The sequence below is a fragment of the Heterocephalus glaber genome, unplaced genomic scaffold (assembly GCF_053883595.1).
Source record: "Heterocephalus glaber isolate CG9 unplaced genomic scaffold, H.glaber_assembly_v1.0 deba00001813, whole genome shotgun sequence".
Lineage (NCBI taxonomy): Eukaryota > Metazoa > Chordata > Mammalia > Rodentia > Bathyergidae > Heterocephalus > Heterocephalus glaber.
This window is the reverse complement of record NW_028258484.1, coordinates 2864439-2879257: the sequence shown is the minus strand read 5'-3', so window position 1 is coordinate 2879257 and position 14819 is coordinate 2864439. Positions and strand designations below refer to the sequence as shown.

Genomic DNA, 14819 nt, shown 5'->3' with positions numbered 1-14819 from the left:
AAATAATCATGTCTCCTTTGGCTTCCCTATTTCAGGCTCCCCTGCAAACTTTGCAGTGTATACTGCCCTGGTGGAGCCCCATGGGCGCATCATGGGCCTGGACCTCCCTGATGGGGGCCACCTGACCCATGGGTTCATGACAGACAAGAAGAAAATCTCTGCTACATCCATCTTCTTTGAATCTATGCCCTATAAGGTAAGAGACTGTTTCTCTCCACAGCTTTGCTTTCATCAGAAACCTCTGGTATCTGGCTGTACCTGTCAGGATAAGTCATTTTGTTTGTGTTGCACTGTAGACAGCCCTACCTTGCGTCATTTCTCATTTCCTTGCCCTGGTGACCCCTCAGTCTGACAGAGCCCACTAGGGACAGCTGGATAGAGAGATGCGGGACTGAGGAGAGGCTACAGGGAGGTGGTAGAGGAGGCCACAATTGAGAAGGTTCAGACCAGGAGAGTGGTAGTCACCCCAGTACTATGGGGAAATTACTGGAATATAACTCCTAGCAACCAGGTCAGCCACAGCTGGACCACCAGTAACAGCTGCCACCCAGTTCTACCTTCACCAAGTAATGTCCTTGCCTGGATCACCTGTAGGCCACCAATTACAGGGACAGCAACATCTCTGGCTCTAGCACCAGTATCAGCCACTTCTCCATCAATAGCCACAGATCTCCACAGCCCACGGAAAGCCGGCCCCTGCCAACCATCACTGTCCCCACTGCACAGACCTGTTCTCAGCCAGCCACAACCAGTACCAGCCATGTGCCCAGTAGTGGAAAGCACCATCATAGCCAATGCATATGACTGCTTCTAGGCAATGCAGGGACCTGGTCAAATATTTTTTTTGTGGGGTCCCCTGTTTATTATATAAACAGTCAAGTCAACAAGCATATAAGATGCCAGTGCTCATACGAGGCATAGTGGTTTGTCTATAAAGATGAGGATGACCCAGGTGTAGTGATACATGCTTGTATTCCGAGCACTCTTGGAAGGCTGAGGCAGGAGGATCACAAGTTTGAACCCCACCTGGGCAATTTAGCAATTTAGTGAGACCTGTCTCAAAATATTTATGCCTTTTTTTTTTTTTTTTTTTTTTTTGGTACCGGGCATTGAACTCGGGTCCTATCTCAAAATATTTAAAAAGGACAAGCCACATAGGTTAATACAAAGGCCCTGGGTTGAATCCCCAGTATTGAAAAAGAAAAAATAAGTAAATAAACACAAACTAAGGATGATGGCAAGAAAAGAGGTAACTAGGCTGGGGATTTAGCTCAGTGATTCTGCCACCTGCCTTGCAAGCGCAAGGTCCCAAGTTCGATCCCTGGTACCAAAAAAAAAAAAGAAGAGGTAACTTGCATATTTTTATTATCTAGTGTTGTATTCTTTCCCATACCCAGGAATGATTTTTTTGTCTCTTATTGTCAAATACATTATTCCTTGTTGTTTTCTATTTGCTACCATGAGAAAAAGGTAGAAGTGAAACTTAAAATCACCTAAATATTTGAGATGTAATTTCTTATTTTTAGAAAATCAAGCCAGTGTTCCATGTTGGCCTACTGTGGTCTTTGTCACATCCTCTTGACTATTCTGTGTTTTCTCGGTCTGCTACTCAGTTACAGTCAGGCTTTTTGTTTGTATGCTTTTTTTGTGCATGTGACTTTCATTTGTTTTCCTTGAAAGCCTGGGTGTTTCTAGCCACAGATCTCCCCATTGGGAAAGGCTAAGCTTGAAGCTGGTTTCTTAAACATGTGACAACAGTAACAAAATACTTTCCCTTTAGACCTAGAACATAAAAGCCAGTTCCTACCATTTCTTTGCTATTGAAAGAATTTTGGCAGAGAGTAATTATTGACTTGTTTTCTGAAGCCTGCAACAAGATCTTATGCAACTTCATACTTTGCTCCATTGCTGAAGAATTTTTTCCAGGCATGAGGAAGACAGATTCTGTGCCACAGTTCCCTCCAGCCACCCCCCAATTGGCTGTGCAGGCTTCAGCCCTTGGACATAATGGGAGTCCCACACCGTGGCAGGCTTGTGGGAGTATGGAGAGGCAGGATCCAGGACCCTGGCTAGCTTGGGCTACAAGAGATGTGGCTTAACTGGCATGGGGCAGCTGTAAGCCCCATGCTTAGTGGGCAGGAGGTGACAGGTCTGATTGGCCTCCATGCACAGTCACCGAGGCCCACCTCTTTCACATCCAGAATCTCTGGGTAGCTTCCCTACCCAGCCTTTCCTAGTACCACCTCCCACTGCAGACCTTCAGGCCCAGCCCCTCTCCTCAAGATTCCAGGCAACTGCCTAGTGCACAACCAGGCATTCATTTCTCTATGGAGCAACAGGAATCATGGCCTCCTGTTATTGTGTTTTTAGCCACCTTTCTCCCATCCTCTCTGACTGGAGAATCATTCTCCCTGGCCCTAGGGACTTAAAGAGACTTCCTTTCTGTCTACTGTCCTCTGCCCTGGGCTCACCAGTTTCTGTTTGTTTATAATGCTGGGGATAGAACTCAGGACATCATGCATGGTAGGTAAAAGCTCTACCACTGAGCCACATCCCCAGCCCTTCCTTATTTTTTGAGACAGGGTTTCTAAGTTACCCAGGCTGTCCTCCAATTCATAATCTTCCTGCCTCTCCCTTCCAAGTACCTGAGATTACAGGCATGTGCCACCTCACCCTGCCTACCACAGTTTGTTAATAAATGCTAAGGACCTGTTTTGTCTAATTTTTAAGATTTAAAAACTTAATAAAATCTCTGAAAACCTTACAAGTTTAACAAGCAAAGGTGGGGAGGGCCAGGGATTTAGCTCAGTGGTTTCACCGCCTGCCTCGCAAGTGCAAGGACCCGAATTCGTTCCCTGGTACCCAAAAAAAAGCAAAGGTGGGGAGAGCAAAAGTAGAATGATTGATTGATTGATTGATTGATTTTTGGTTTTGCTTTAAAGGCTTTTTAAAAGAATTATATCTTTTATTTTTGTGGTATCAGAGCTGGAACCCAGCACCTCACACATACTGGGCAGACACTGTAACACTGAGCTACACCCCAGCTTCTACCTTTTTTATTGTTGACCCAAGGTCTCACTGTGTTGCCCAGGCTGGCCTTGAACTTCTGGATAATCCAGCCTCAGCTTCCCCAGTAGATGATATGCGCCATTGTGCCCATGTCCTTTTATTTTTTTAACTGAGGGTCAGCTGCTGATATTTCATCAGGATAACTTCTTCTTTGCCAACTTCGGATGTCCAAGAAAGACCCACACCCTTGGAACAAAACAAAACCACAAAGGGTCTTTCAGATTGATTCAGATGTCTCAATGCCTATAACCCTGCACACAGCCTCCCTCTGATGTGTTGGATTATAAGTACTTGCTTTATTCATTTTTTTTTTACTTTTTTATTCCCTGATTTTGATATAGGAATGATATAAAGGAAATAAATGTAACTCCCAATATGTCAGATATACTGAGTTCCAGTTCCCTGCAGTCAAAGAATGAATTCTAAGGAACAACAGAGGTTAAGAGTAGGAAAATTTATTGGAGAATAGGAATGGGAAATAGGAATGTGGATTAAGAATAGCTCCTGAGAGACAGAAGGAGTCCCGCATGGGTCGCCCAGTACTTGCTTTATTCAACAATGAGTACCAAACCCGAAACCTTTCACTCCATTGTCCTAGTAGTTTTGTGGTAGGACCAAGCATATGAGAAGAAGGAACCCTGGGAGTAGGGGTATAGAACATGAAGTTTCTCTCGGTGCCTCCTCCCCTGAGGCTTTCTCTATCCCAGACTCCAGAGATTTCTCTACAGTGATCCCCTTGATAGTGTTTGCTTCCCCTTCACCTATATGCTTGAACATAATTTTAATAAACCAAACTTAATAAGAAATATATTGTGAAAAAAGAAATGCTGTTTGGGGCTAGGAGTATAGCTTAGTGGTAGAGCGCTTGCCTAGATTGTGTGAGACCCTGGGTTCCATCCCCAACACTGCCAAAAAAGAAAGAAATATTTTATATTCACATTTAAATCTGTAATCCATCTGGAATTGATTTTTTAATTTTTATTTAATTTTTGACAAATTATTATATAACTATGAAGTACCTAGTACTGTTATGATACATGTATATGTACAGTATAGAATGATTCAATCATTTTAATTAACATATCCATCTCCTAAAATACTTATCACTTATTCCTCATAACTGCAAGTTTGTACCCTTTGACTGACAACTCCCCATTCCTTTCTCCTCCCAGCATTTTTGAGAAGCCACCATTCTCTGCTTCTGTGAGTTCGATTATTTTAGATTCCACGTATATGTGACAACATGTGGTTTTTGTCTTTCTGTTCCTAGCTTATTTTATGTAGCACAATGTCTTAAAGATTCAGGGCCAGGGATTTAGCTCAGCAGCACAGCGCCTGGCTGGTAAGCATGAGGTCCTGAGTTCGATCCCTGGTACCAAAAAAATAAATTAAAAAAAGATTCATTTGTGGTGTCACAAATGACAGGATTTCCTTCCTTTTTTTAAGGTGGCACTGCCTTAAAGTACCTCAGCTATTTCTATGTATGCACTTTTTAAAAAATTCATTCATTGCTTGGTAGGCACTTGTGCTGCTTCCATGTCCCACCTATTGTGAGGAGTGCTGCAGTGAACATGGGAGTGCAGATGTGTCTTGGACAAACTGGATGTACACCCAGAAGTGAGACTGCTAGATCTGGAATTGATTTTGTGTGTGGTGTGAGGTAGCATCAGATAACATTTTTCCACATGGATACCCAGTTGACCTAGAGCCATTTGTTAAAAGGCCATCCTCTTCCCCCCACTACACTAGCAGGTCATCCCTGAATTCCAACAGGTGACCTGTATCACATGGGCTTCTATTTCTGGGCTCTGTCCTGTTCCATCACTCAGACTGTCTGCTGTTGCACATACATTGCCCTAATTACTGCAGTGTTTAAAATTTCTCTCAGTAATATTCTGTGCAGTGGTCTTGTACATCTTGTATTAGATGTTTTTGGGGTTTTGACACATAATGGTATTAAAATTTCTTTTCTTTTTTTTGGTACCAGGAATTGAAATCAGGACCTTGCGCTTGCGAGGCAGGTGGTAGAACCACTGAGCTAAATCCCCAGCCCTCATTTCTTTTTCTTTTTGGTTTTTTCAGTCAAGATCTGACCACGTAGCCCAGGCTGGCCTCCAACTTGCAATCCTCCTGCCTCAGTCTCCCAAGAATTGGGATTTTGGGGCATATCCCACCACGCCTATCTTCATTATCTTTTTTAAAAAATTGCTTATATGTATATATATATAATTGCAATTTGGCTTTGGGTGTTTTGGTGGTGAGGATCAAATCCATGGCCTAGTGCAATGAAGGCAAATCTTTTAGAGCTTTCAAGGATACAAAAAGCCCGTCACAGTATGTGTGCATAGGTTCGCCACCGCGGGCCTAGTGCTTGCTAAGAATGTGCTCTACCTCTGAACTACATAGTAGTCCAGCTCGATATTTGGTTTTTGATGCCATATTGAGGGACCTTGCTAATTTCATGTACTCATTTTAACAGTTTGTGTGTTACTTTTCTCTTGTTGATATAGGGAACAGGGAAAGGGGACGTTACTAGAACCTCTGCAGTTAAGTCCTAGTGTCCTGCAAGCCACGGCAGCACACAGCGAATTACAGGAAAGGTAGAAAAATGAGACTGAGAAGAAGCTGAGCTTTGGGTCATCAGTGCTGCTCTGGGCGGCAAAGACGAAAGCTCTGAGCTTACTGCACCTTTATTCAGTACTCAGTACATCGGGAGAAACAAATGTAACAAATGACTTGCAGAGAGTTCAGTACTTCCTGCGTAAATAAGATGTAACAATCCAAGATCAAGGAGGAACTGAGTAGATGTTTGTTTCTCCCAGGATGTTCTCTGCTCCCAGGATGTTTCTTGTCCTGGAGAATCACAGCATCACTGGATCATTGAGGTCTCAGTTGTGACCAGAGGCCAAAATGGAATTATGTCTCGGAATTCCATAGCTGGGCTGTAGGCAGGAGAACCAGGCTAACCAAATGATTTTTCCCTAAAATTATGTAGCATTGCTCCCGACAGTTGAGACAAAATACCCAACACCTATTATTATTAGAGAGGAATGGGTTTATTTAGCTCACAGTTTGTAGAGGTTTCAGTCCATAATCAGCAGGCTCCAAGGCAGAGTGCAACATGGCAGAGGGGTGTCACAGAGGGGAAATAGTTCATGGTGCCCACAGTAGCAAGGGCCCTTAACAGCATTTTTCTGCCCCTTTTATCTTGTTCAGACTACTTAGGGCCAGTAGCACTCACACCCTTAATCCTATTGCCCTTGGGCCTAGCCCAATCATGAATCAATCATACACTCTGAGAAAGCATGAGGCATTGTGGGGACATCTAAGCACATAACAGTTTGCCTCTAGACTCTTCTGGATTTTCGAAGTATACAGTCATGCTGTCTGTAAGTAGTGTCAGGTTTTTTGGCTTTTGTTTTTAATTTCTTCTGTCCTAATCTTCATGCCTTTTATTTTTTTCTTGCCTCACGGTACTTGGAATAGAAGTGATGTTAGCAGGCATTTTTGTCTCATTTCTGAAGGTAACAGTGCTTTGGACTGTGGGGCCAGTTGGTTGCATCTTCTTTACTATGTAGGGGCTTTTGGTTCCTCTTCATCCAGGGGTGTCACCCAGGGGTAGAGCTCCTTTCTCCTTCTGAGGCCCTTGAGAGTATCCCGGGGATGTGAGCACCACTAGATTGCCTACACCACTTGGGCAAGCTAAATACACTATCCCCTGCCTCACTTTCAGAGTCTGTTTGGGACATCATTCCTATTGTCATGGTAGGTGGGATGGGTTCATGTGGGCAGGCAAGAGCCATTTTTGGCCAGAAGAAACAGCTAAGCCTGTGTCTCCCTGACATCACAGGTGTATCCAGACACTGGCTACATCAACTACGACCAGCTGGAGGAAAATGCTCGCCTCTTCCACCCAAAGCTGATCATCGCTGGTGAGGAGCAGGGCAGCAAGTGGCTTTATTTGGAGGCAGCACTTATGCCTCCTATAGAAGAGAATGAAGATCCTTCCTCCCTGTCCAATGGCACTGCTAGTTTCTGCCATGTATAGCTGGGCTCAGGTCAAAGTATATTCTTTTCTCTTAAAACACATAGCTCTGTTTGCCACCATTAGTGCATACCAGAATAAAAGCTGAGGCTGTCCTCCAAGCAACACTTAGAAATTTAAATCTCTCCCAATTTATTGGGATTAGTAATAATAGTTACAAGCCATCTCAACGACTACGACCCTGAAGAGGCAGATCAGAGGGGTTGTCTGCAGCACAGACATGTTTTTTAAGGGCAGTTTCTATTTCTGTCTTCAGATATTTTAGGGGGGCTAATCTCCAGGATTTCAGATCTGCATAACCAGAGGCCACTCTGTAGATTTCCACTGAAGCCAACTCAGCTGCCCATGCACATCTCTGACTACTCTTCACCTCTCCTGTCCCAGGAACCAGCTGCTATTCTCGAAACCTGGACTATGCACGTTTGCGGAAGATTGCAGATGAGAATGGAGCATATCTTATGGCAGACATGGCACACATCAGTGGGCTGGTGGCAGCTGGCGTGGTCCCCTCCCCTTTTGAGCACTGCCATGTGGTGACCACCACAACCCACAAGACCCTGAGAGGCTGCCGTGCTGGCATGATCTTCTACAGGAAAGGTGAGCCCCTAAGTGCTTGGGGACAGATGTGTGCTGGGGCTGACATTCCTTCTGTGTCAGATTTGGTTGAGGAAGTTAGGAAACAAAGTCTGACTTGGGATTTTATTTATTTATTTATTTATTTTGGTACCGGGGATCAAACTCGGCACCTTGTGCTTGCAAGGCAGGTGGCAGAACCACTGAACTAAATCCCCAGCCCAGACCTGGAATTTTTTTGAAAATACTAAGATTAGTCACTTAAAGGAGCTACTTAGGTAGAAGCAATGATGGGCTTTATAGAAAGGATCTAGAAGGCCAGAGCTCTGGCCTCATTTCTGTGTATCCAGGTGCTAGAAAAACAGAAAGAAGATTAGTAACCACTGTATGTTGGAATAGTGCTGGTTCCCAGTGTCTTTTTTGGTCAACTAATTGTCTCCACAAGAAGTAGATGTTTGAACAAAAGGTATATATGGGAGGCCAGGGGCTATCAGAAGGTCCCAGGGTACAGCATATTTTTGTGAATTTACTGTGGTATAGCATGTTTCTCAAAGAGCAGAATTCAGTGATCAAATTTAAGACAGTGATGCATAAACCTAAATAAAGTGTAATCATTTTAGTAAGGAATTTCACTTCCACTTTTGGGGACTCCCACACCTTGGAAAGCCACACTAGTGGTCAGATCGTCATTTAGCTATGCTCATGCTGATAGCCCGAACTTTGACTCAGCATTACTCTCATCTTTGATGCTGGTCTCTTTGTGTTGCCTGGCCAGGGCTAGGACCCAGCCACGTGCCTACTCAGCATCCCAATGACCCATGTCCTTTGAGCTCTTTGGAGAACTTTCTGTAGGTAGGTGGATGTTTCTGAGTCAGGCAGCCATTTCCATCTGCCTAGGAGACATTTGGGGTTTCCTACTTAGTGTGGATGAAATTTCACTGGACCCAGGGCCAGCTGATTCAAACCAGCCAACCTGAGTAGAGACTAGTTCTGCTGCTCACTGCATGATCTTGGGCTTTCTGAGAATCTTTTCTGGGCCTCTTTTCCTCACCTCCAGAGTGGGGTCTATGGTAATAATAGCACTCTGGACTGCTATTTGGGGGTGAAATGAATTTACATAAAGTATTTAAAGGAGTTCTTGGCTCACAAGAAGTTCTATATAGATGAAGTTCTATATATATGGAAGTTCTATACTGCTTATTATTGAACAGTAGTTATCATTACTATTGAAATATTTTCTCAGAAAGAAACCTGCTTCCCCATAATTAGCTGTTTGGGCATTATCTCTATCACATCATTACCCTGGACACTTCTATAAGGAAGATCCCAAGGCATATGCTTTATTATAGTCTCATGAAAGAGAATTTCTATCCTTTAAATTTCAAGGCCTCATTAAGGCCACATTATAATCATGCGTTGTTAAAAAGAGATGCTATCAGCAGGGGCAGGTATATGATGGAGGTGCTGAAATCAGTGTTCCAACCAGAATCATCCATCATGACATTCTTGTTTTTGCAAACAAGATGTCTGCTGACAGGAACCAAGGGCTCCCCCTATGCTCCATAGCATCACGGGCCAGCAGTCCTCACCTCCAAGGGTAAAGGCTTAACACCCCACAGCTAGTCAAGGTTGGAGTCCAAATGGGGCAACATGTAGGATCACATTCTAATGTTTTTTTTCACCCAGGAGTGTGCAGCATGGATCCCAAGACTGGCAAAGAGACCCTATATAATCTGGAGTCGATCATCAATTCCGCTGTGTTCCCAGGCCTGCAGGGAGGCCCCCACAACCACGCCATTGCTGGTAAAGAGTCACAGAGCCCTCAGGTTGTACCATCAGCCATAGTGGCCCTTGTGCAGTCTGGTGGTCATTTCTGGTTCCTAATTCCATCTCACCTGTCCTCTAAAGCCTGTGCCAGGACTCCCATTCTGGGGAAGAAACGTAAGGGATGATCTCTGTCCAGGAGATGCTAACACAGGAGAAAAGGGAAGTGGTTGAAATTGATACAGGGTGGGGACAAGGAGGGAAGTGGTGTCTGCTCCTTCCCTCCCTCCTGACCACCCTCAGGGAAACTGGATCAGGCCGGGTTTTGTAAAGGATGCAGAGACCTCTTTGAAAAACAGTAGAGAAGAAATCACATAGACAAAGGCATAACAAGGGGTGAAGAAGACTTGAGTACAAACCTGAAGGATGAGCCGCTGCTCCCTAACGTCCCCTGCCTGTAGAGGTGGAGGCACCACTTCTGACTACATGCGGGGGCCAGTTCCATGACTGCCCAGCAGGCTCTCGTTCACTTATTTCTTACATTTGAATATGTGGTTTAGGCCATGTTTGATAGTCTCAGAGTTACCCACTGTCTTTTTGCAACAAAGCGATTGGTAGTGCTCATACTGAAGTGCTCAGGATGAGAAGTAGTAGTGTTTCTAAGGAGATGGAGAAAATGACCATTGGTGGAATCTCAGGCATAAGGGCTCCTGGAAGGTTCCAAGAGGGTTTTCAGGTTCTTCCATTATGCCTTATGCGCAGTATACACAGTTCCTTCCATGTGGAAGGCTGGGGCACACAGTGTGCAAACCACCATGGGCCTTTCCAGTTGTTACCACAAGCATCACCTGGGGACTACATGTCTGCATTCAAGTGCATGGATGTGGGGTGACCCTCCATTTTCTCTTTTTCTTTCTCCCCCTCCCACCCTATACTGGGGATCGTGCTCAAGATCTTCACACTGATCTACATCCCCAGAGTTTTCATTTTGTTGTTGTTGTTGTTATTGTTTAATTTTAAGCTGGCCTCACTAAGTTGTCCAGGCTAGGCTTGAACTTTTGATTCTCCTGTTTCAGCCTCTCAGAATGCTGGGATTACAGACATGTATAACCACACCCAGCTATGAACATTCATTTTTATGTCCCATTAGGAAAGCAGCCCTCAGGACTGAATGCATGAATATAGAACAGAGCCCCTCCCATCCAGACTTGGATCTGAGAAATCTGCATGATTTGATATCTAAACACCGCTTTTTGAGCATCTAAGTAATCATTTTCACACATCAAGCTTAAGAACTACAATATAAAGTCCATCTTGCTTAGCTGGCTTTCTTGTGGTCTTATAGCATTGAACTTCCACGCCTGAAGGAAGGTTACCTCAAAGACAGACCTCAGAGAGGCTTCCTCAGTAAGCCTGCAAGTTTAGGCAGGCAATTGTAGGGTTAACCACTTACCAGTCCGATTATTTAAATACAGAATGACCAAAAATTACATAACTTTTTTTTTTTAATTTTTATAACAGGAAACCTAAAAACTACAGTTTTATCAAATTTATTCAATACAAGAATTGACTGGTTGAAATGACATGTAAACAAACATGCTGCACATGTGACATTCAGGGTAAACTGTTAAGTGGTTAAAGAAATGGGGCTGGGGATATGCCTCCATAGTGGAGTATGTGCTCAGCACATGCAGAGCCCTGGATTCCATCCCCAGCACCATTAAAAAAAAATTATTTTTGGAGAAAATGTAATCTGTACCCTCCTTGGATGATATTGCAAAAGCAAGGAAGTTTGAGGGGAAACAAGAGATGCTTTTGATTCACTGTCTTTGAATTTGATCTTGCCTCCCTGACCTACTGTCTCCTTGTCCAGGTGTTGCTGTGGCCCTGAAGCAAGCCATGACTACAGAATTCAAAATCTATCAGCTTCAGGTGGTGGCCAACTCCAGAGCTCTGTCTGAGGCCCTTACGGAGCTGGGTTACAAAATTGTCACAGGTATAAGCACACTTGGTGATGGGCATTCTTGGTGTCTTATGGGTAGATAGATTATTAAAGCCTTGCCTTTAATTCCTCTGGTCAGTATGTGGCCCAGAGGGTAGTGGTTATGGGCATGCCACTGCTGCTACAACAACTCAGGCCACCTCTGGAGTAAGTCAGTGTGCCCTCAGCTGGATGGCCTCCTTTGTGGCTTCTCCCTTTATGCCATACTAGCTGGGCCCCCAGGTAGGCCAAAAATGATGGTCATGGTAGCTGCTGTTTTCACCCAGTGTGAAGATGACGCGTCCTCACAACAACTTTGTGGGGAAGTACCCAAGGCCTGCCTGAGAGAGGCAAAACTATAATCATCCCATACCTGGTAGCTGAAACAGCCAGGACCTTTATTTAAAGTATGGCCTGAGCTCAGGGTGCTCGGGGGTGGAGGCAGGTTGGCTGGATTTTCTTGGCAGTTGGCTTGCTACAGCCCTGTTTGGTTTAATACAAACCATCTTAGAGATGTTGTCCATGAGTGAGCTCCACTTTCTAGGGAAGAACCCAACTCTAGGGCTGCCATTTGCCTCCTAGGTACTGCACGTACCTTCAGGGAGGACAGTGTTTTCTTGCAGATGCCCAGTTTTTACGAGGAAGGTTGGCTTTCCCACAGCTGCCATGTGTGTAGCAGAGGTGGTCCAGAAAGGGACTCCTGGGATCACTTGAGAGCTTCCCCCAGTACCCTGCCCTTCACCCTTTATAGAAATGGCAGTCCCACCACCCCAGTCTGAGGTGTGGTGCTCCCACCCAGCTTGTCCAGGAGCAGCAGAAGTAGAGCTGGCAGGGGCTGGGCAAACGCCATTTTCTCAGCGGTCCTGGGTAGCATTCCTCTCTCCAATTCAGTCTGCTTCACTTCCTTTCCTTTTCTGCTTCATCCTTCACCTCCTCAAACAATAAAGCTCCACCACAAACCAATAGTGCCACCCTGGGAAGCAAGCCTTTACCATGTGAATTAAGGGGGGAGGGGACAGGACTGCAACATTATAGGTACCACTTTGATAACACAGGTTGAGAATCCCTGATTCAAAATTAGAAATCTGAGTGCTGACTTGACGCCTAAAAAGTTGAGTTTGGAGTTTGGGGGTTATGGGTGTTCAACCAGTAAAGTCTAGCAAATATCCAAAAATCTAAAACACTGAAAATCTGAGTCTAAAACCTAAAACATTCTGGTCCCACACATTTAAGATTGGTGTCCAAGGGGCCAGAGGTGTGGCTCGGTGGTTGAGTACTTGCCAAGTATATCTGAGACCCTGAGTACAATCTCCAGTGCTGTAAAAAAAGACTGATGTCAGAGGACACTTGCAAAATTCTCAAGTCACTAGAGAAACCAGAAACTACAAAGGTAGGCACACTGCAGCCTATGCTGGGCTGCAAAAGCTGCTGGACATTTTACCTAGCAGCTTCACATCCTACCTGTGTCATCAGCTACCCCCTTATACATGCATGTATTCTGTCTTTTTTTTTCCAATCCCTGGGCCTAGTGCATCTTTTCTCTTGTGGGTTATTGATATTCTGGGCCACATGATGGGTGCTCACTTCTCTGACCTCTTTGGCCCTGGACTCTTCCACCACTACCAACAGCTCCCCACCCACATTTCTTTACTCTTTTTTTTTTTTTTGGTGCTGGGGATTGAACTCGGATCCTTGCACTTGCACAGCAGGCGACGAAACCACTAAGCTAAATCCCTGGCCCCCCACCCACATTTCTTAGGAAGAGAGGTTCCTTCACCTGGCCTATGGTAAGCCTTCTGTCCAACTCTGTTTCCAGGTGGCTCTGACAACCATTTGATCCTTGTGGATCTACGTTCCAAGGGCACAGATGGTGGAAGGGCTGAGAAGGTGCTAGAAGCCTGTTCTATTGCCTGCAACAAGAATACTTGCCCAGGTGAGACTCTTCCTTGGTCTTCTTTTCTATACCCCTCCTATCTGCATCTCTTCTGGCCAAAGCTAATAAAGGTATTTGGCATGGGGGGACAGATACATACAGTGGGGAGCTAACGCTGGGCTTTTTTTTTTTTTGGTAACTGGGAGATCGAACTCGGGTCCTTCCACTTGCGAGGCAGGCACTAGAACCACTGAGCTACATCCCCGACCCGAAAGTCTTGCTGATGTGGAAGAAACTTCAGTGTTTCAGGGCTCCAGAGACCCTAGGAGCCTGATTTTGTCTTCAATTTTTTTTTTTTTTTTTTGGTACTCGGGATCGAACTCGGGTTCTTGCACTTGTGTGGCAGGTGGCGAAACCACTGAGCTAAATCCCCGGCCCACTCTGGGCTTCTTTACACTTAGTCTTTGTCCTGTGGGCAGCACAAGAAAAAATGCTGTGGAGCCCTCAGTGGTACAGCTGTTGAGGTAGGGTCTCTTAAAAACTAGCAACATTTCTCAGTGTGTTAATAAATGCCAGTAACACATTTCAGACCTAGACAGATGTTAACCTGCAGAGGGCCACACCACAGAAGACTACTTTGTATTTTGTTGAAACAGTGTTCTCTCTCACATTGTGACCCACCCTCACACTGTAGGGTGTACTTCTTTTCCTACTTTTACTTGGCTCATACTGGCTCTACAGAGCCTGTTTCTTTTCCTACATTTAATAAAACTTTGCTAGTGTTAAAAAAAAATACAACAGGCCCAGGAGTGTAGCTCAGTGGCACCATGCCTGGCTGGGAAGAAAAAGGTCCCGAATTCAATCCCCAGTACCAAAAAGAAAAACAGAGTGACCCCAATGTGATCCTGCCTACTCGTGCCTTCAGTTCTACCTCTAGTTTTTAAGTCAGCTGTACTCTTCTGGCAAGATAGAGCAAAGAGCCTTGGGCCAATTATTTTTGCCAAAGTGTCCCTTTTTTTTTTTGGTACCAGGGATCGAACTCAGGTCCTTGCGCTTGCAAGGCAGGCAGTGGAACCACTGAGCTAAATCCCCGGCCCAAAGTGTCCCTTTTTAAATGCATAGTAACCATGGTGATGCACACTGGGTGTGCAGCTTAGGGACAGAGACCTGTTTGTCTTAAAGGTGACAGAAGCGCACTGAGGCCCAGTGGACTGCGACTGGGGACTCCAGCACTGACAACCCGAGGACTTTTGGAAAAAGACTTCCAAAAAGTTGCATACTTTATCCATAAGGGTAAGGGTAAGATTTTGCCATATCTATGCCACATTTTATTACATGTAGGAAGTTTCTGATTGTACCTGAGCGGCTGAGATACCACCACCAAAAGATAGTTCTGTCAAAGCTGATTGCTGGGGACAGGGGACAGCAAAATCACTCTAGCAACTCATTTGAGAGGTTTATAAATGTGTGCTGTTCAGGGACATGCATGAGAATCTTTTCTGAGGGGAACACTT

At 44.8% G+C, this 14819-nt stretch overlaps 1 protein-coding gene across 3 annotated transcripts in view; it reads left to right on the top strand.

Annotated features, from left to right (window-relative positions):
* Nucleotides 1–14819, top strand: part of Shmt1 (serine hydroxymethyltransferase 1) — a 32236-nt gene that overhangs the window by 15934 nt on the left and 1483 nt on the right. For all 3 annotated transcript variants that reach the window (XM_004868677.4, XM_004868678.4, XM_004868676.4), the window contains 7 exons: nucleotides 36–196; nucleotides 6920–7001; nucleotides 7499–7711; nucleotides 9374–9490; nucleotides 11325–11447; nucleotides 13249–13365; nucleotides 14488–14598. In XM_004868677.4, coding sequence (XP_004868734.1) covers nucleotides 36–196; nucleotides 6920–7001; nucleotides 7499–7711; nucleotides 9374–9490; nucleotides 11325–11447; nucleotides 13249–13365; nucleotides 14488–14598 — 924 coding nt within the window. The remainder of the gene's footprint in view (nucleotides 1–35; nucleotides 197–6919; nucleotides 7002–7498; nucleotides 7712–9373; nucleotides 9491–11324; nucleotides 11448–13248; nucleotides 13366–14487; nucleotides 14599–14819) is intronic.